This window comes from Lepisosteus platostomus, chromosome 20 (genome assembly GCF_059453375.1).
Source record: "Lepisosteus platostomus isolate fLepPlt1 chromosome 20, fLepPlt1.hap1, whole genome shotgun sequence".
Taxonomy (NCBI): Eukaryota; Metazoa; Chordata; class Actinopteri; order Semionotiformes; family Lepisosteidae; genus Lepisosteus; species Lepisosteus platostomus.
In genome coordinates this window covers 13,801,076-13,823,359 of record NC_142630.1, presented here as the reverse complement: position 1 = coordinate 13,823,359, position 22,284 = coordinate 13,801,076, and the positions used below count along the sequence as shown (strand labels likewise).

The window sequence follows — 22,284 nt, the reverse complement described above, 5'->3', positions numbered from 1 at the left end:
AGTTTTCAAGAGCAGTTAGCTGTATAGGGTGTTTTTTGTCAAGCAGGGGCAGGAAACCCTATGTGGGCATAAAAAGTGCTACCTGAGCAGGTTTAACTGTGATGGAACCCACAAAGTTCCAAGTCGATCAGTGCAGCTGTTCCTACAACGAGTTTGAAGATTCAAGATCAAAACTGAGCTCAGCTCTCTGTTTTGAGAGAGGCTAATCATCGAAGTCATTTAAACAAAACCTGTCTACTTTGAAGTTAATTGGCCGTGCATTTTTTAAAGAGGAGCAGATATGACAGTTTTACAGGGCACAACTGGGGATGCATATGATAACCCAGTGCAGTACAAGACATGCAAGACATAATGACATGCATAGACATAGTTCTGCCAGAGGTCTGGGTGTGATGAAACCTCCCAAGGATAAAGGTCAAATAGAGCAGAGGTTCCCAAGACAATGGTCTTATCATTTATGGTCAGGTGGACATTAGTAGTCACAACAATTAGTAGTTACAGACAATAGTAGCCATAAAGACTACAGTTAATTGGCAAAACAACAGGATGTGAGCTGATTGAATAAGATGCCTCATTTCATAAATAAAGTGGCAATTTGCTTTGGAAGAAAAAATTAAAACACAGCACCCAGCCAAGTGCGAATCAGGGGCCGCTTTCACTGTTTGTGAAATCTGCAAATTATCCACAAAACCTGGGGCAGCAGAGGAAGTTCTGAATTGTGAGAACAAAACGGAGGCCACGATGACAGCGTGATATGCACAGGAACAACAGTTCCTCACATATTAATGTTTGGAGTTAAAGTGTAACAGAGCAGCTGTCTCTCAGAGTTGTCCATACCACTAGATGGCTGCTTAGGCTCACTCTGAGGAAGGAACAAGTGCAGGCATTTGCACAGGATTACAAGAGAGGAATCTAATGCAGCTGGTTTTTATTAGGTTTCCCTATAATACATAGAGAATGTGGGAGCAACTACAAGATTTGTGTTACAAATATAATGGCCTATATGTCACATTATACAGTAGTTGCCTAGAATGAATTTGCTCGACTGACTACCTCAGCCTTCATTGTAACCCGACTCACAAACGTACAGTACATGCCTTCCAAGTTTAAATTAATCATCAAATCATTTTTTTTAAATGAAAAAATGAGCATTATCAAATAGCCTGTACTGGTTTACCCGTGCAAAGACTTGTTGATGATTTGAGCAGCAGGGGTTACAAAATAGCTGGGGTCTGGCTCAGCACTGGTTCTGATGGTTTCATATTGATATACTGTATGTGAACTGTGATTGTTGATATTATTAGTTTCTTTTTGAACTCTTTCTTCACAAAAAAAACTACAAAACATTGTTAGAGATCACTGCAGGTCATCACATACCTTCTCCACATAGAATCTCAGTTGCTTGCTTGAAATATCCAGTACAGGTGCAATGAACTCGCATGTCACATCCACAGTCATGATGCGCTCTTTCCCACTCTGCTTGCCAATGATGGCCTGGCAGATCAGTCTCTCCCTCACCACCTGGGGCAAAATTAAGGGCACTGCTAAGTCAACAGGAGCGTAAGAGTGACGCAAATATCCCCTTTTGAGGATAATCGTATTTACATTTTGCATTGACTGTGTTATAATAATAGTAATACATATACCGCATATTTAAATCATCCTGAAAAGTGAAGAGAGAAAACACAACGTTGTGTTTTCTTTCTTCTCTTTTCAGCGTGGAATAAACCTATTACTTGTTCCTTTGCACCCTACGCATGCAGACGCAGCTCCCCACCTGACATATTTAAATCATTGTGTGCATCATGTGTGTTAGTTCCAGTGTTCACTATACACCATGAAGTTTCATTAAGAGTATACAATACTGTGAAAGCATCATGATTATGCTTCTTAGCATACATGTATAGTAAGTATATGACTGGCTATGCAATTGTTCTTACTATACTATACCCACACAAACCCTAAAGGAATCAGCCCTCCTATTGGCCATTATGGTTAGGTCTTTAATGGACAATAAAGCTATGGATTTTCTTCTACCCCTTTTTCAAATTGTAATAGTAAACCTTATGCATGCATTATTTATTTCCTGATACTTTATTTATATCTTATACTGAAATCACCAGTGAATTGTGCTCATAAACAAGCACTTTATTAAAAGCTTTATCATCTTGTCCCATTAGATTTTAGAAGCTAAGCAAGGCTGGTCCTGGTCAGGACTGTGATGGGAGACCTCCATGTTGCTGTAAGAGGTGTTGGTACATCAGTAGGTCCTCCCCCTGGACCACAATTTCTATTTCAATGGCCCAGTGTGGAGACAGTCATCTGATCAAGATGCCATTACAGATCCTATGGCACAGTTCCAGAAGCTCCAGAAGCTCCAGACGTTTAGAGGTATCTTGGTAAATTCCCTACTGGGCTAGAAGAAACTCCTTAATTCAATTGTTGATATCAATTCCTGCTCTCCACTGGATCTGTTAATTAGTAAGGTGTTAGCTTATAAAGACTGCCACTTGTGGCTGCTATAATTCAGTGGTAGATGCAGTGGATCTTACTGTATCTGAAACACTTCTGGATCCTCTGATATGAAAAGCAGTGGAGAATTGTAAGCAATTATAGATCTCGTGCTGCCTAGTGTGGTCAGTCTGTTAATATTGCTTCTTAAAGCTTCCTAAATGAGCTAACACACTTCCCACAACCCTCGGAACATAATTCTTAACAAAAATGCCAAAGCTCGTTTTCAACTGTTTTGTTTAAAAATTGTGCATTCAAACAAAAAGTAATGTTAAAATTTGATCAAAATAAAAACGCAGAAAGGTCTAAACCAAGGTAATTGTGGCATTCGTGTGGAGGAATACTGTACCTTGGGCACGTCAGTTGAACCTTCCAGCAGCATGTCCACAGTCTGCCCCGGCTGTAGCTCTGCCCTCAGGGGATGCAGTGTAAAGACAGGAGTGTCCTGGTCCGCAACAGGTAGTGGGTTCCTGTGCCTGTTGTCCTTGGAGCTGCTTTGGAAAGGCGGGGGTCGCCGACGGAACTGGGGGAACCCCTCTGTCATCCAGTAGAGCTGGTGAGGGCGCCGGCCGCGGTTGGTGATCCGGAAGTGGTACCGACAGGGCCCAGAGCTGAGGAAGAGGAGCGGTAGGAGGGCTTTCAGCTGAATTCTCTACAGAGCGTAGAAACAGCAGCTGCAGGAACTCCTGAGACTAAATGGCCTGAATTGAAACCCACTTTCGAAAGACATGCTATATCTAAATTCTGCACTTCTTTTTTTTGCCTTATATGATAACTACCTGTTTTATGAGAATTCAGAATATACAGTATAAGATTCAGTAACTCTGAATCTCTGAAGAGCTGCAGCAATACCAGCTTGCTGCAAAGAGTGACAACAAGTTTACACACATTAATAAATTAACTGTTACAAACACATCCAGGCGGGTCATCCAAGTCAGGTGACATTTAGACAAAAGGGCACAAATATGTCAGAAACCCACCTGAAGTGGGCCCCCATGTTGAGAGCAGGGGCAAAGGGTCTGTCGGTCACAATGGTTGTGCCAGTGCCCATGGCGGAGACTGGGATTGAGTGGGTCTGGCTGTTCTCAATGGCCAGGTGAAGCTTATCCTGGAAGCACACCGTGTCATCCAGGTGTGCCACCAGCCTGATCTCCATCACCCCCTCGGCTGGCACCTCTCCTTCACTTGGTTCTGGGCGCCACTGGGACTTATTACGCACCTGCAGCACATTTGGCAGCATCAATTACAACAGCTCCCCCAGTGGGTAAGACTGCAGAATTCATGGGAAATTAGAACTACGCGTTATCTGTTATTCAAAATAAAAAGCAATTGACTCACCTTAGAAAACTTAAATCATTTTATTATGGTTAATTCCCTCTACATCAGAACCAGACAATGAGATCTTCAATGAGATATCTTGATTTGACATACACAACAGAAGAGGCAGGTCCTGGACAATTTCATCACCAGTGTACCAGGACACTGCCATGTTTCTGCGGCGCCAGTATGTTCAGAAAGAGGGTGTGGTATTGGTTTTACACAGAGAAACTCCACTGGACCAATGCAGTTATCTCCTGACGTTTCAAAAAGCTGAAAAAAATTAAATCCTGCACACTGTTTATCCTGATTTCTAATGTCATTTCAGATAACAACCCCTGGAAGAGTGCAGAATAACTTTATCCTGACCAAAAGGCACTAACCAGTCTGCTGGACACAGCTTGCAGAGAGCTCACTTCAAACCTGCTATCTACCCAGACAGCAGAGGCAGGCTGGCAGCAGACCAGACACGTCTCTTCTGCACTGCTGCTAAGACAAGTTATCTTGTTCTTTTATCTTAACAAGTATTACATTTTAACAAATATTCTTTAGAGGGATATGCCCATATTTGCTTTCCTGGACAGACGTTTATTCAAACACTAGACACAGCAAACACCTATTGATTGGGAGAAACAGACAGGGAAAGGTAGCAATATCAGATACATGTTCTTATCTGATCCCAATGGCTGTTCCTGATTCTTAGAACACATTGAAATAAAATTGAAAATTGCCTCCTTTTTCTTTTTATTTGGAGTTGTTTATTTTTTCAATGCTAAACTGAGGATATATTGAACACTGGTGCCACAGGGCACAGAGGCAAACTACTGAACATTGAACACACAACTGAGATATGTAAATGACCTGATCATTACGAGAATGCACTGTAGACATTTCCTGAAAAAAAATCACTTATCCATTTAGTCTGTACTAAGACAAATAATTCCTTTCTCCAAGACTCATTATATCAGAATTGCAGCAGAAAAATATGAGTGCTGGTTTTGAAATAATAATCAAAATAATAAATAATAATATGGGTGATGTCCTTCCCTGCTGTATTATGCCCATTGCAGCTTTGGTAGAATACATCCTTAGGATTACTTAACATCTCATCAAAGGGATGAGAGAGTGCTTAAAGCAAACGTTTCTTTCTCCCCTTTGAGTATGAGAAATTCCTCTCTACCTCAATTAGAACAGGAGAACTTGCAGGAATATGATCCAGAAAGTGTTTTTTTTTCCTGAGGGTCAGCAGTGAGTATAAGAGGGGAAAGATGGGAAAGATCTAGCATCCTTTATTAATATAATGAACATGGTGGCATTATGATGACCTGCTGTACTATATGAGCAGGGAGCATTATTTTTCACAAGGTATTGACAGTATTTGAATAGGTCCAGCAGCCCCGTAATTCAGAGATAGCTATATTAAATTATGCTTTTTAAATGTCCATGCATGTCACAACACTGTCAACAGAGTAATGAATCCCAAATGTATCTTTAATTTCTTACAGTTTTACTGTACCTGGATAAATCTCTGATCCATTTTGCAATATAAACAACATGCATAACTAGATCAGCATCCTTTCAATGGAATCCTGATAAGAATGGTGGTGTTTTCAAGACTGAGACAACTATATTTTTTGAGTAACAGTGAAAAGCCCAGGGAAAACAAGTCAGTTGAATGTAATTTGTGGAAAAGGATGTTTTTACTGCACCCCTGCTAAGAAGTAATGGAATTTAATGATACAGTGGCTTTTCAGATTAAACATTTCAAGTGCATAAATTAAAAAAATATATTATTATTCAGAACACGTTAACTGATTCAAAAATAGATTATTCTTCCCTTTCTGACATTGCTGTTGATTAAATGTAAATGTCGCCTACACAGAGGTTGGTTTTAGTTCCACATGGCTTTGAGCTCTTTGAATTAGTGTCTTTCTTCTTTTAATTCTTTAGGATAGACATCCTACGCTTTTAATATTCTCCAGGCATCTCTGTCTGCTGTCTTCACTCCTGGCCTTATCAACAGACTTGACCACATTTGCAAATCCTGAAATTAGGTGTTGTGACCAGCCTCATAAAACAGTTTATGTGATTTAGAAGTCTCAAGGCTCCTTCAAATTTTCAGCAAATTAAACAGAAAAAGCTGAATTCTTCCAAATGTTCAGCCAAATCTTTAATAAATGTCTCTCTTTATGCAACTACAGTCCAGATACAGATAATTGGATGAAGTGAAAAGTGAAACACAGGCATACAGTACAAGTGATATGCAGTTTCCAGAATAATATCTCAGTCACATTAAGATCATGAGATTGACTGAAACAATGTAAATAAGCTGTGGGCAAAGCTTGGTCACTTAAACAACGGAACCTAAGTAGAATCTTACCAATATGTTTAACGTTTGCCAATAAGCCTGACTTTGAAAGAAACTTCAGAACTGCAGACAGAATTATTGAAAAACAAGTCACAAAGAGACAAAGAGTTAAATTTGTTGTCAGTTTAGCTCATCATCACCAGGAGGAACAGCTTTGACCCTGGTTGATTTCCTCTTCATCATGGAAGCCACCTGCGCTCCCACTGACATCATTATTTTTCAGCCCACTGTTAATCCTCAGCTCTCTGCATCCTTTCTCACAGTGATCAATAGGGTCAGTAGACATTAACCTGAATTATATCATCAAACGCTGTGGACCTCCAAATCCATGGGAAATGTGATCCCACAGAGCCAAGGCTGAGGTTTCCAGAGTTCCTTGCCTCAGTGAAATAATTACCCTGGGTGTAACAGACACCTGCCAATTAAAACCCCACTACCACTACCTACTACAACAGAAACAATGCTTTTCCAGATGACCGGGATAAGGGAATGTTTTTCACACATATTGTACATTACATCAAAGATGCATCTTTGATGTAATGCACAGTAATTAACACTTGTTTCTCATTCAAAAAAGCACTGATTCTTTTGTGTGTGCCATTCATACATAGTTATGAGTTTCCCTAGTTACTGTATGTGTTCAAGCAAAGTTTAGAATCACTTTCCATACTGCAATGCCCTATTTGATGTTTTCTAAATAAACTTTTAATTGGGTTTCCTAAACAAGCAGTTAGAAGCATAAACAGTGGTAATTACTTTGCCTTCTAAAAAATGCATATTTCCAAATAAGAGATGTAATTCTCTTTTTTCTGCAATTTATTTTTTTAGTTTAGGCAAACAGAAATATAAAAGCAATGAGTTCCCTGGTGAGAACCCAAAGGTGTAAAATGCAATAGGAAATATGACTATTAGTGCCCCAGGTGTAAGTCTATGAATAAGCAGTCTTTTGGCCACTTACAATAACTTAATGGTGTAGAAAAGTATAAAACTAAAAAATACGTAAAATAATGTTCCTTGTTGCTCAAACCTTTGGTTTGTTTCTTTGTGTATGTGAAGAATATAAGCCCTTTCTTCACAGGGATAAGAAACTACACCAAATAAGTAAAGGTGATGTTTCATAGTTAATGTACTGACCTGAGGACAAGTCAGCGTTAAAACAACATCAGGCAAATTATGGCAGGGGTCACTGAAACACAATGGAGCTACTGTACATGTTTCAGTGCCATATTTTCTCCAGCTCAGATACAATAAAAAAAAACATTAACCCTGATTTTAGAATAACAAAGGGGTATTTGTGGGGTAGCCTTGAAAGGTCAGAAAGCATGCTGGTTAGGGTCAAGGTATCCCAGAATCTAGTCTATCCCAGCATGCACAGAACACAAGGTGGGACTAAGGGCTCAAGTGCACGACAGAGAAAGAGTCTTTGATAAGCCAATCACACTGGGTCAGGTGTCTTAGTGAGGCAGGACACCCAAATTCTGCACACTGTGTCCCAGGCAGGATCCCGCACAAGAGCTGTGAGGCAGCTGCGCTAATAGCACTCTGAAATATTGGAATGTTGCAATCAGAAATGTGACATTTTCTATAGTGTATGTTTAATATTATACTCTGTGAGATTGCCTCATTAGAATGTTGTCCGTGGGTAAAAGGAGACCTACTGCACTGATCTGGTACCGTGAGCTAAACTCTCCCTCTTTCCCTCACGTGCACACAGAGCCAGCGAAGGAGCCTCTAAACTCCAGTGCAGGACTCACTTTGCCAAGACGTACAGTAATTAAAAGTGTTCAAGAACACATTTGAACACTTCCCATGAGTAAAGAGAAAGGAGGGAAAGCGTTCCAAATCCCACTTAGAGCATCTGCTTGTGAGTTGTTACAGTAGCTCTTTCAGCTCACAAAACACACTTCCTAGCTCAAAGCAAGCTTGGAAATAAGGTAGGTTATACTGTACGCTACCCTTCATCAATACCTCAAAAGATTTACATCATTTAATCAGCAAACTTCCACAAGGAAATAAAACACCATTAACACGACTAATTAGTGCAGAATTATTAATATCCTCCAAAATACTAACAAGGCTATAAACGCTGGGAAAAAAGAGCGCCTTACTAAGCAAAACAAACAAAGCCAAAGAATTAAGCAATGTTTTTCAAACATTACCAAGGGTTAAAAAGTTGATAATTAAGGTTTCTATTTAAAGTCAGTCTTGTTTATTGCTTATTACTTCCCATCCTTTCCAGGAGGATATCCAGGAGGAATTGATATCCCAGTGGAAATTAGAAGAGGCTTGATAGAGAATGCATTCTGTTAATGCTATTCAATCTTTGTAACAAACACAAATATGAAAATGCATATTTATTTATAACATTGAGCTCAGAAGTGATAAACACATTAAACCGGTATTAACAGGTTCTGTTATTCCAACACAAAAATGTAAGTTATTCAACTGGCCATAGAGAATAGTACCTATTCCCTACCACACAACATATATAGCAACCAGTCTAAGTCATAATCATAAGTCCAGCTTTTCATGTATCTATACAATCATTTGTTCTTACAGTAGATTACATCCGGAACAATGGCTAGTTTTAATCTTTTTTGCATTTTCAGTTTTACTCTCTAGGGTAATATTCTCACTACAGATGCACATGTACTGTAGATAACTAATTAATGGCGAAGAGGAAACAGTGTGATAAGGTATTAACAAGTCTGTGCTGTAGAGTACCCTGTAATGTCACTGGATTGGTAAAGAACAGAAAAGGAAACAGAAAGGAAAAAAAAACTGTTTGAAAAAACTCTACACAAAGTAATTCAATAAAACTAAAACCTGGTTGAGGCATTAATATATCCTGCACCATCAGTGCTGAATTACTACTGCCTTTCTTATAAATGTTTCAATAACATTCAGAAATCAACTACTGTGTTTCTTCCTGCAAATCCTATGGCAAAACTGACAGTTTTAATAACAATAAAATCCACTTGGATCAACCAGTTCTCTATGAAAACATTGTTCTTTGTTGTGTTATGGTCTTCCACCTCTTTTAATCCTGTTGAGGATATACTATTGTACTCAGAATCTAAACATAACTGTAACTGTGTCAGATACAAATACTTCATCACACCTAAGCAATGCCATTCTACTTCATTTTCATACTCATGGGCAATGCTATACACGGCGTTAAATAAAGGGCATTACTATTAAAAGCAATACCTCAACTACTCTGATTTCCTTCAGCTTGATAAGATAGGGAAATCCTACCTGGAAAAAAAGACTTGAAAATAAACTGTTGAACACTGTGGTACTCTAATTCAAATCAAATCAAAGTTTATTTATCAAATGCACAACAATACAGCGTGCAGCAGTAGTTGCTGGCAATGAAATGTCTTTTCTGCAAGTTCACAAAAATCACAAGAATCACAAAAACACAAAAATCACTGAGTTGTTGTCACTGCAAGGCTCTGCTGATTAATAACATATTTTACCATTTTGACTCAGTATCAAATTAAGCAGGCTACAAAATGATGTACTAATTGCATAAGCTAGAGTTTCTAGACAGGTGCCTTTAAGGCATTTAGGAAACAACAGATGCAGACTTTCACTCTCTCCTGCCAAAACTACTCATATCTTCATACACCTTGGCCTGCTTCATTTTCTCATTTCCCACCACAGTTAAATTTCAGTCTCTTCTTCCTTTATTGTCACTGTAGAAAATGTTTGTGCCCAGGCGAGCCAAAACTCACAGCTCTGAAAGGTGTTCAACTCCTAGTGCAGATGTGCTCTGTTTCCATGGAGACTGAGGACTATGAGCTGGGGCTCGTCCGGGCATGAAAAGTTTCTTCAGTGATTCTACAGGACTCGCTTGGGCTACTTGTCCCATCCACCTGCCCCAAATTAACAGGTGGTAATGCCTTCAGAACAGAATATTTAAACTCTGATCTGCCACTGATCCGGTGCTCTGCCATTGAGCACCTTCAGACCAGGGCAGTGCTCGCTGCACAACAAGCCCGTGTTTCAGAAGGACACTCAGAATCCCGCAGGAGAATATTTCCGTCTGTCTCTAACCCTCTCCGCCTGCCAGCTCCAAGTCTATCTAGCCATGCATCAGACTACTGGCAGAGATCTGAAACCCCCCTATCAGAAAATCCCATGTGGCAGCACAGCCACCTTGCCCAGAGTAGTCGTGAGCTCGCGTACAGTCAGGGACCAGCCTTGTTTGCTCTCGCCTGATCTTTCATCGGCCTCCACTCCCCGACCTGTTTCGGCAATCTCCCTCAGCTCTTGTGTGCCAGAAATATCTGTTCTTACACTTCCACATTCTGCACTGCTGAATAAAGATACTGATTCTATTACAGTAACAAACAAATAAACATCCTGAGCTCATCTTTAAAAAAATGCTGCATATGCCCTCTTTTTAAAATGGTCACCTCTATACATTTACGCAGGGTAACATACTGATTTTTATTTCTGTTTTACTCTACCACTTTAAGGAGCATCCTCCTCACACCCTTTTTGTGATTTTTACAAGAAATCCCACAGCACGCATTAAACATCTCTAGAACAAGAGCAATCCTCGTAAGATTAAACGAGTCAGGATGACATGGTGGTGAAAGAGAGGGTAGAGGTGTTTGAACCTCACATCACGATTTGTTTGAAGATGCTGAAATGTGCTTTACAAAAGGACAACAGTGACATGAATTGCCCTCCTTTGTCATATATCATCAATATGACCTAAAATGGTCTCTTTTGTAGACATGCGTTTCTATAAGACACATTTCTATTTTACCAGAGAGCAGACATAAAGTTGGCGGTTTACATGGGGTACCACTTCAGCGATTCCAGCTCACTTCAGAGAATTTCATCCAACACAGAGAACTGAGGAGAGCAGTAAAAGGAAAAAGATTGAAGCATAGCAAGCACAAAGTCAGAAATAAAAGCAATTTCTTGAAAAAGTTTAAATAACAGGCCACAGAGAAGTAAGCCAGATGCACTGAAGCATCTCTGTAAAATAAGAGGAAGAATGCTCACTATTGCTCAGGGCGAAGGAAGCACAGCTCTGCCCCTGAGACTCTTTCATTACGAATGCAAAGCTAAAATCTGTTTCTCTTCAGGCACTCAGATAGATATCATCCAAACTGCCTCACCACAAGAGGATCAGAGATTATTCTTCAATGAATTAGCATCAGAATTGTAATGGCAGTGGTTGGGGGGTGATATAAAAAGGAATTGCAGCTGTGGGTGGTTTCATTCGTTCCACAGTAATAGATCTTTATTTTAACAGTGTCATAGATCACATTTTCAATCTCTGAAGAGTCTTGAGAGGGAAAATTAGTAGTAAGGGGTCATCAGGGGAAAAAGCGCTGTGCTGCACATATGGAAATGGCTTTAGTAACACAGCTCTAGGGAACCTACCCTGAAGACGATATCTGAGCAAGCAGTATGCGTACTGAAATATCAATAATCGGATCAGACACGCACTGAAATGACTTAATCCCATCAATTGCTTTGAACTGCATCAGATCAAAGAGGTGTAAAGATGAAAAACAACTATTGTAAAATATTTTTTTTTACCTAAAGCTACAAAACATTTTTCTACAGTCTTCATAGAATACAAATAAAAACAGTAGTTTGGATTTTTTTGGTGAAACCAGGCACAACAGTTTAACAGAAGTGGAAACTAAAGTTTAGGACCATTCAAGACGGTGGAGACCATCAACCAAAAGTAAGATCAATGGCTTAATGGCATTCTTTCATTTGCAACCATCTTTAGGGTTCTTATCAAAGAAGTTCAGATTTTATAAATACAGTACACCTATTTTACCATGTACTGTAGATGTTTTTTAAATAGAATTAGTATTTGGCAGAGTTATGAACTGCTTATTGTTGCCTTAGTGAAACCCAGTGCTAGCTAAAAAAAGAAAAGAAAGCTTGCCTGTTGCAGGACAGACAAAAGCAAGGCCTCTCGGTTCCCTGATGCCTATCACTGTCTTGTCCTCAGACTATGAAAGATCATATTGCTCTAGTTTTCTGATAGAGAAAAGCAATACTAAATATATACCAAACCATTCTTTGTCTAACTTCTTAGATGGTATCTCTAGGAGAGACTGATCTGTCCCCAAACACATAAATCACTCACTGCCACTAGGTCTGTTTTAAATGCAAATGCCTTCAACACTCTATTCCGATCGCAGCTCGAATGCTGCATTCATAATATTTCCAGGTATAATAGAAGCTGCTCAACAGGGTTTGGGCACAGTAAGTCTTCTGAATCTCTGCACATAAATTACATAAGTAGATTGGCTCCTAGAACATAAAGCACAGCTTTTTAATAAAAGTCTAAATTAAAATGAGCACTGGAAGGGAGTGGGGTTGCATAAAGTACCTGGAGTTCAACAAAAAATGTCTTGTGGAATGAAACTCATTTTAATCCATAACAGAATTCATGGTAAACACTGAGAATGAGCACCAAGCTGTCTAACAAATTTTTGCTTAATGTAGAAATGCTTGTGCTAAATACATTATAGAAATCAAAATAAACTACCATCTATGCCTTTCAATAGCTAGATGGCAGTGATTTTAATGTTAAAGGGGGGTGGCCTAGTTGTTACAGGGCTAGCGTATGACTCACTCCACATTATAATCTGATAATCATCTGTCTACCTACCATGGATCCAGTTTGACAGAGGGACCAACTTAGCTCCCATAGTTTTTGCAGAAAGTAAAGATTCAAGAAAAACAATTCAAGGCTAGGATGATTTTTTCTCTCTAGATGTCAAGCAAAGGGTAGGTCAGGCCTGTAATTCCCTTGTTTGCAAGAGCTGTTCTGCCACATGTCAGAATCACCCTGCCTGCTCTGACTAACATGACCAGTCTAAATCAGGGCTGCTTTTGGCCAGAACATCTAATTAAGTGATGAATGAACCAAGCAAGGAATGACTGAACTAATTAATTGAACAGCCAATTAGACTAAATTAATTACAATTAGCATTGTGAATTAAAGCAGGTATTGCATGATGGAGAAAACAGAAAAAAAAACTGTCTGAATTCCATTAGTCCCTAGAGAAATGAAAGACTGCAAGAGCTTTTTCACATTTCTTTGGTAAAGAATATGCCCTGAGGCTCAGCAGTACAAATTACCCACCATTTGTGCCAAGAAACGCGCTGGGATTGGGGACTGGTTAGACAGCTGCAGTGTCCTGGTTATGTCTGTCAAAACTGGGATGCTCCCGAAATCCACTTCAGTCACTTTAATGTGAACCACTGGCCCTTCACCAATACAGGACAAGTGCAGCCCCTGAGGAAACAGGAAGAGTGTGACTGAATACAGGAGATACAAAAGCAGATGGGTTATTTCGGCTTAAAATGTCTATCTTTCGTAAGGAAAATACAATGTTATTATACAAAGTCTGCTGAAAGCTCAATTGTGTAACTGCTACATACGGATATTAAAGGTTAATCCAAGGCCAGATGTTCTGCTCACTAAGTGATATAATCAGCATTAAGTGCTATGGAAAACATTATTATTTTTAATGAATAGTGTAAGATTTTTTATAATATCTGAATTCTATGGCCTTTAGAACTATATATAATCAAATACATCATGTCCTGCTATGTCAAATTAAGAGACTCATTTGTAACATAAAGAGTTCTGTCGATAAGTTTGTTACTAGTGTCGCAGTATGGACAAGTGCAATAAAGAAATGAGCAAACAGTCCTATGTCTTATTGAACATATAGGACAACTGATGGCATGGGGAAATTATTATTCAAATGTAAAAATGCAAACAGGCAACTATACAGTACATACTGTGTTACTGATATATGAGTGTACATTCAATTGATTAAAACTCACAAGTGGTGGCTCTTCACTGCCAAACACAGCGATCAGTGCCACGGTTTCAAGCCTGCCTTTGGCCTTTGCCTGAAGGATAAGTGGAACCTCCACCATGGAATGGGGTTCGAGGATGCCACGAGGATGAGGGCTGGAATACAGCAGAGCAGGAAACTCCTCGTACTCCTGCAGAAAGGAATGTGCAACAGTTACTGATGAAACATGCTGCAGGTGCAGGTCTTCACTCTGTTTTGGCAGTATGCATGTGACATGTGTTTTCATTCAGAATGGACAGTGATGTTAATCAGAATGACAGGGCCTGTCAGAAAAAATACTTAGTAGCAAGGAAAAAAATCAACTTTAATAGACTGCTTCATATGAAACGTCAGATTGACACTTCAACAATTAAGAAGAACCAATCACCAAGCTAAAGCAACTCAAAAATCAGTCATGACAACAGAAGCCCAAAAGTTCACATTTTTTTCAGTGACCTGTAATCACCGCAAGTGGATAGACCCAGGAAGTTTTTGTCTTCCCAAACTGACCTGTGAAAGTAAGCCATAGCAAGCTGGGAGGTCACTATTATTCATCAGCTTCACTGTCTTCTGATAGGGGTAACCCAGGAAGCATTTGTGAAAGTCCAAAACTGGGGTCTCCAAACGCAAAGCAGGAATAACACACCTAGAGGATAATAAATCAAAGCAAAGGAAAAAAACAGTCAGATGAGCCACTTATTTGTTGTTCTGTAGTTGGAATTTATTGTACTCTGTTAAAATCTCTGTTATGGGTTTACTCTACATTACACAACCCTCAAAGGATAGCAGCCTGCCACATACTGTATGTTTCTTCACCATTAGAGTGTGAAGGGAAATACATCTTATTCCCTCAACACACTGTACTGATATCTGTGCGCTTCTTTGTACAATTTGAAGACTGAAATGTGTTGAAAACAACAGTAGAATTATAATAAAATCTTAACATAATCTACAAAGGAACAAGTAATAGGTTTATTCCATGCTGAAAAGAGAAGAAAGAAAACAACGTTTCGGCCAAAGAGCCTTCTTCAGGTGTCAGTACAGTAACATAATCTATATATTATATGACAATAATATTCCTTTTGTGTCTTAATTCACTTAAGATAAAGAACATTGCTACATTCCATTCACAGCCATCCCCTACTGAGAGCATAATTCAAAGCCGGTCCTCTTACCTTGCAATGATTGGCAGAGCCAGGACCTCCTCCCCAACACCCTGCACATCCACCACCAGAGCCAGCTCATAGCACTGCACTGTGTTCGAGCACAGGGTCACCTGCAGAGACAACAGCCACACAGCACTGTCACTGCTGCACTCAGTGGGCTTGGGGGGTTCAAGCTCTAATAATGATTCCTATAAGAAAGGTGAAGCAGACAGGGGACGGACAAGGGATAGGCGATAAAGTAGAGCACTGTTCAAAGTTATACTTTCTATTCTTCTGAAGCTGAAAAAATGGGGGAAGGGAGCCATTGATGCAGTATATCAAATAGATAAAAGCTATTTACTGGAAGTTAAGACCCTTGTCACTGTAAACTCAATGTGCACCATGTAAGGACTACTCCATTTACCTACTTGTTATTCCTACAAGAACCTCTGGGCAACTCTACAGATTTATTTCCTATCCACAGTAGCACACTATTTACTCAGCTCCTAATATATATTCAGGTAATGTGAAAGAGCAAATTAAAGTTCAGCAGTGACATTTGGCTGTCATTTAAGTGAACAGAGTAGGATATTTACAGACAGCAGTTGAGGGGCGGAGAAATATCTAATGAAGCAGCGGGCTTCTGTGACATGCTGTGTCTTATGAAGCTGTCAGTTAAAGAGTGATGGATATCATATTCCAAGTGCTCATTAATACGTAATGAGGATTAAAGGTTTCATAAGTCTAGGTGTCATTTATTTTAGAACAGAAGATAAAAGCAGAAAACAAAAGGCTTTTGGCAACTTCAGACGCTGATCAATAATAAATTAACTTTTTCAACTGCAGAGGGTGATGCTGTCCCTGTTTCAAGATTAAACATTAGTGCACCCTTACATCTCTGCTTGCTGTATGCAAACCTGTCCTGGAAAGTGTCTCCATTCTTTTAATGCCACTTCCATTCCAAAACTACTGTAACAGTAACAACAACCAAAACAAAAAGCACATGGAGTAGCAGAACTTACACAAATGCCTAAACACATACTCTTTATGCAAATAGACTTTTGGACAAATTCTTTAGTTTCCAAGGAGTCTTAAAAGCTTTAAAGCTCTTCATACTGGATGTGAGAGTCAGCTTCGGCAGATCTTTGCACCTGAATGTCAGTCAGTCCCTGGGCACGGACAGTCCCGTTGCTGGGGGTCACAGTGAACTCTCTGGGCCGGTCCGCCTGGCTGAAATTGGTCCAGGTCGTCCTGTTCATGTCTGAGACCTGACTGGCACTGGTCATGCTGGCCTCCCTACTTCCATCTCCAGGAACACGCAGAGTAAAGGTCATTGGCACCAGAGAGGTGTTGTTCAGGCAGCAGGTCAGAGTATGAGGAAATCCTTTAAAAGTGAAAAAAGGATGAAGCAAGTATTCAAATCTTTGGCCAATTACTAATTCCCATCACAGATTAAATTACCCTCACTAGCCCAACTCACAGTACTTGCAAAACAGAGACATTGAAAATGGGTGGAAAGACTGCATAACCTGGACTAATTTCTCCTCACAGTGCACTGAATAAGCCCACTCTGAGTTTAATGTCAAATGAAGGTTTAGCAACATTAAGTGCAGTATAGTTCACATTCCCCTCTGTAGTGTGCACCATTGTGTTCTATTGTTGTATGAAGTTAATGTTGGCTCAAAGAAACTGACAGAAGCAGTTAAACTTTGATATTCATTCACCCCAATGAAATAAAACAAATAAAAACTCCCTTGTATAAAGATACAATAAAGTAATATAAATAAAATAATTTAGATGCTGATTTAACATCTGCATTCAATGCACCATTAGAACCCACAAAGGATTCTAAGGTACTAACTTTTCTCCATGTTGGTAATGTATGGACTCACCAAAGGACACATCTCCAAAGTTTAGCTCTGGCACACTGAAATGAAATGTGGGTCCCATCACACAGCCCCTGTGAAATATATGTTGAGGACCTATTAATTCGGCAAATTCCACAATCATACACTTGTAAATTTAAGCTGTAATGCACCAAGGTAGACATGAAGGTAGTCAGTTACGGTGTACTTTACAGTGAATGAGAAAAGAAACCATTACCCATCCATGGTGGACAGGACAGGGACTAACTCCTGAGCTCAGTTCTAAATCTTTATCATGAAGAAAGTTTCAACATACACAAAGAATTCACAGCTTTGCTCTTTCCTCCTTCTTCATAGCTTCAACAGAAGCATTTATCACATTGGGCAAAACATATTATATTAATTTATCCAGAATAAAGCTCTTTAAGGAAGTGGCTCAAATACCTGAAGATGATGGCGATGCCCTGTGGATTTCCTTCGATGGAGAAGAAGAACTCTTCATAGAAGGCTCCCAGGATGCTGGAGGAGAAAGTCACCTCCATAGCCTGACAGCCTCCAGGTGGTACTGTGCCCTCACTGGGGCTAAAAGAGAAGCAGGCACCCAAGGCAGAGCTGGGGGGCACAAGGCTGAACGTGGCATCAATACGACCCTGGTTAGTCAGCAGCACCTGATGGAGAAGAAGAGGCTTAATGCATTTAGGAGGACGTATATTTGTAAAGTCTGCTCCACCAACACGTTCTATTGAGGCTATCTTGAATTATCTTGAAATCGGAATTTGCACTCTTCCTGTAATGGTAGTGCCAACCACTGGGGACAAGCTTGCTTGAATCCCAGCCAACATTAAATGAAATTTCACTCCAAGAAGCACAGTCAAGCCCTTTTCCTGACCTCCTAAATTGGACAACAGTGACTGTGGAAACTCAACCCTACTTACTGAGAGAGGAACCCAGACCTTTATGTAAACCTTTTACTTAACAGCTAACTCAGTTGTATGGGCAGTTCAGACTTAGAGGTTAAGCAATAACCTCTAACATTGAGTCCCAATTTTATCTCCTGCTGACGCCTACTTTTCCCAAGCCACAGCATATGTGTTGAAGAAAATGATGAATGTGAACACTCATTCTGTTTTTGAAAACAGAACAAAATGTCTCACAGTACATCTATTGTATTTCTTATATTATCTTACATATAAAATAGATATATCTTACGGATATATATAAAAAGAGAACAGGTTTTGTGTGATTACGTCTCTGGCACACCACAGATGTTGATATGCTGTGCAATGAATGAACATTTCCGATTAAAGGTGGAGCAATACAAAGGCAGAAAACTATGAGCCTTTGGGAACTATGAACAAGCACTTAAATCATCTTACTCATTAGCTATAGATTTCTTCAGTCAATTTAGAAAAATCATATCTGTTACAACTCTTAAGATCTCATGTATAACATTTACAGCTGATGTATCAAAAGGATACAATTGTATTTTCTGGTTAGATGCTATTATTTAATTGTATCCTTTCTCCCAAGTTAGAGTACAGTACAACAAAACCATCAGCCAGATCATTCATCATATTTAGTTTAACACAAGATAAAAAAAGAAAGCATAAATATGTAGAATATGTAGATTCAGTTCCACAGATTACCTGCTATTTTTCTGTGAAAAATAAATGAAATCATGATTATTATTATTTTATTATGATTCATAATAAACTAGGGAGATTTTGTTGAATAGGTATTTTTAAATAAATTCACATCTAGATTAAATCTACATGTCTTTGTACAATATGGATCTGAAATCATTGACTCAGGGGGACATTTTTTGCAGGAAAACAAAACACTTTTCACTAATATTCAGCTCTAAAGTAGAACACATTTGCTTTGTTTTGAAGTCCCACCATTCCTGAGTGAATGTACTCAAACTATGGCAGGCTATGTTCAATGTCTTTAAAACTTGTGATCGTAGTTTATGAATTTATTTTAAAATTGTAATCAGAACTAGATGATAAGTTTACTATGTAAAGATTTGATCCTCATAAAAGGGTCCAATGCACAACACTGTGCAAACTGGTCTATATTATTGAAATACACCTTGTATTTCTCCTTATATAGGATACAAACTCATTCTCATGGGAACGTGGATAATGTAGTAAAAAAATAGCACAGAACAAAAATGGATAATTTCACCGGCCAAGAGAATCTTTTCTGCTGAAGCCATTATCACTTGAACCTTAAGTAACCAACCTACATATTGAGGAATTCATACTTCAGTGCCCGAGGCATGATGGTAATTAAAGTCTGGCATGGCCCACAGCATTCCTATCAGCTCAGTTTGATCTACAAAATTCACAGATGCTACAGTCAAGGTGATCCCAAATTCTGTGGATACTCGTTACTTTCTATTAAGAATCAACCACAACAATTTAAACACAAACAAGACACCGCTCTTAAACCTGCTAGAGCTTCTGTGAATAATTAAGCCACTATTCTGACAAATTCATGTTCTATATAAAGGTAATAGAAAAGAAAAAACATTACAAACTTTATTTCCATTCTCTTTTTTTCTCTTCAACGTTCTCAAATGCAGGTCATGCAGAATGCAACTACCATTACGATTTTAAAGGCACAAGAAACAGTTATGTTTCATTCACATTTTCGTGAGTATTGAGACAGTGAAGCAAAACCAATACAAAATTATAATTTTTTCACTTGGATCAATCAAGTTAAATTATTTAAGTTTTAAGTGCCTTTGTGGAACACTGGATTTTATTCTCAGCTAATGTTCCATCATGTGAGTCATATTTTTATTTCTGCCTGTACCTCATAGCTGTGTTTTGAAGCTACAAATATGTTTCCCATGTCCAGCTGGTCAAAGCTGAACTGCAGTTTAGGTCCAATGCCTTCTCCTTTAATCCTCAGAGGCAGACGAGATTCCCGACCTGAGGGAAACAGAGAGCTTGATCAGTCTTCCTGCACTGGGCTGCATTTCAAATCTGAGGTGAACATGTCTTGCCAACATTGTCTTTTCTGTGTCCTCTGTAACTGCTTGACAGCAAGAGCTCATCAACTGATCTCAAAAACCCCTTGGTATTTCTTAACACCACTACCCATATTTAGAAAAATATTAAAACATAAGAATATTTTTATGTAACTCTTCTGATAGTGAACACAGCTGGGGAAGAGTCTGTTTTTAAGTTGATTATACTGCAAATGAAGTTCCACTTAGTGCAGGGATGGAACTACAGAGCTAGAAGAGACAAAACAAATTAAAAGAAAGGAAGATTAATTCAAGACTTCAGCAATGAGATGTGAAAATGCAGGTAGATCGGTAGGCACAGAAGCACACTGAGTAGGTGGGTTGCCTGGATTCCACTGAAATATAAAAGCACTTAATTGGAAATCCATGTGTCTAAAAAGAGGCCTTTCTGACCTTAAACCAGCAGATGTTCCTTTTAAAAGTGTATCAAAAAGTTTTATCTCCATTATAATTATACAGCTTTTGAAATATGGGTGTTAACAAAATGAAGTTAGATCTTCCTTTTCTGAAACAAAATGAGTGGTAGCTTTAAGGAACAAGCCTTGTTAGGAAAAGTGGGGCTCGTACTTTACAGTATGTGTTCTAGTCCAGACTACAGAGAAACAAGACAGACGTTACATGGTGACCAATAGAGGATTTTTTTCTCCACTAACAGGTGTGTGTGGTTTAAAGTCTTAAATCATCTACTCACAAAAATCTCAACGCACATCTGAATATTGCATGATAGATACAAGGGACAGAAGGCTGTATGATGTATACCATTGCAAGATCTACTAAAGGAAGAATACAAGTCTACTGAATATTCCATGAAGGTGGAAGAAAATTAATTTGGATTACAGCCAGGGTACAGAGTTTCCTTGGATTAATAATATCACAATAACCTTGACTAATTAGCTGTCATGCTGGTGCAGAACAAAGGTGATCTGGATATCCATGAAACCTTAAGAATGCATCCCAAGGATTCTAGGTAGCCAGGTTGAGAAAAATTCAAATTAAACTGCTCAATTACTTATTTATTATCGATGACAGGGGAGGAAGAAAGCAGGAGCTTTGACCTCTTCAGGCTGAAATGTTCATTGTCATAAAGCTGCAGGGCCAAGATCATGTTCCAATTAAAAAATAATATGCCTGTGTAAATATTTAATAAACCTTGAAATTGGGTTACAGGTAAAAATATATTTTGCACATAGTGTGGCCAATTAACGTCCAGCTTCTTCTATATGAGGAAGTGAAGTGATGCACAAGGCTTTCCTCCCAGCAACCAGCTTCTCAAAGATGACCCTGCTCAACTTGTTAATTTAACCAGTCGCCCAGTTTTGGAGGGTACACGATGACAACAGCAAATGAATCAGCCCTCTAAACTCCTGGGCGTATCACAATCACAAATGTTTTCCAGACATTTTTCCCCATTTAGAATAATGGTGGGGTAGGGCTGATAAGAAATGATGGTAAGTAAAAGATACTGAATGGGACTCCTGGTTTACACTTCTTACCTGTAATGTCACAGTACACAGTTTGTTGGTAAATCTTTGCCTCTTTTGGTTTAAAAATAATATTCACTTCAGCAGTGGAATTTGGCCAGATGTCACCTTCCTGCGAACACAAGACAACAATCAAAGAAAGGAAAGCTCAGCTTCAAACCTATAGCAGTTTTAAGTTCATCCAGCTGAATGCTACTGAACATCTTTTGTGCATGAATGACCATGAGGTACACAGGATATAAAATGTTCAAATTTAGAGAGGAGTAGATGTGTTGCGTTTTGTAATGAGGATCAGAAAAATGATTTACTTCAAGCTTGACTGGAAAATTAATCAGAAAAATCCGTGCTTAGTACTTAAATAAAACTCCTAAAAATTTAACATTGGAAGCAGGAGTTTGCACGGAATGCAGAAAGGTGCTTAGTCTTAAGATGCTGACAGTGCTTTCCAATGCTGCAGGGTGGGTCTTTTAAGGGTACAAGAAGGAATTATGTAAGACTCTTGGCTTTACTTTACTTAGTGTTTATTCTGAGAAGTGACAAATTGCATGTACCACAAAATCACAAAGGACAAACCTACAGGAATGAGCCTGGGCTGTAGTAAAGGAATGCTAAAAATGCTGCATATGTTAGGAGTGAAACTGGTTTTACACCTGTGACTGAAACAAACGCTTAGCACTTTGCAGATCAGTAATGAAAAC

At 39.0% G+C, this 22,284-nt stretch overlaps 1 protein-coding gene across 3 annotated transcripts in view; it reads right to left on the bottom strand.

Annotated features, from left to right (window-relative positions):
- The window catches only part of hydin (HYDIN axonemal central pair apparatus protein), a 91,552-nt gene that overhangs the window by 44,995 nt on the left and 24,273 nt on the right, over positions 1-22,284 (bottom strand). For all 3 annotated transcript variants that reach the window (XM_088613635.1, XM_088613638.1, XM_088613636.1), the window contains exons 10-21: positions 21,599-21,698; positions 19,889-20,007; positions 17,513-17,736; positions 17,096-17,163; positions 16,355-16,587; positions 15,234-15,334; positions 14,569-14,704; positions 14,045-14,209; positions 13,335-13,487; positions 3,492-3,730; positions 2,861-3,122; positions 1,378-1,521 (exon numbers count right to left, since the gene is read on the bottom strand). In XM_088613635.1, the coding sequence (XP_088469761.1) occupies positions 1,378-1,521; positions 2,861-3,122; positions 3,492-3,730; positions 13,335-13,487; positions 14,045-14,209; positions 14,569-14,704; positions 15,234-15,334; positions 16,355-16,587; positions 17,096-17,163; positions 17,513-17,736; positions 19,889-20,007; positions 21,599-21,698 (1,944 nt within the window). The remainder of the gene's footprint in view (positions 1-1,377; positions 1,522-2,860; positions 3,123-3,491; positions 3,731-13,334; positions 13,488-14,044; positions 14,210-14,568; positions 14,705-15,233; positions 15,335-16,354; positions 16,588-17,095; positions 17,164-17,512; positions 17,737-19,888; positions 20,008-21,598; positions 21,699-22,284) is intronic.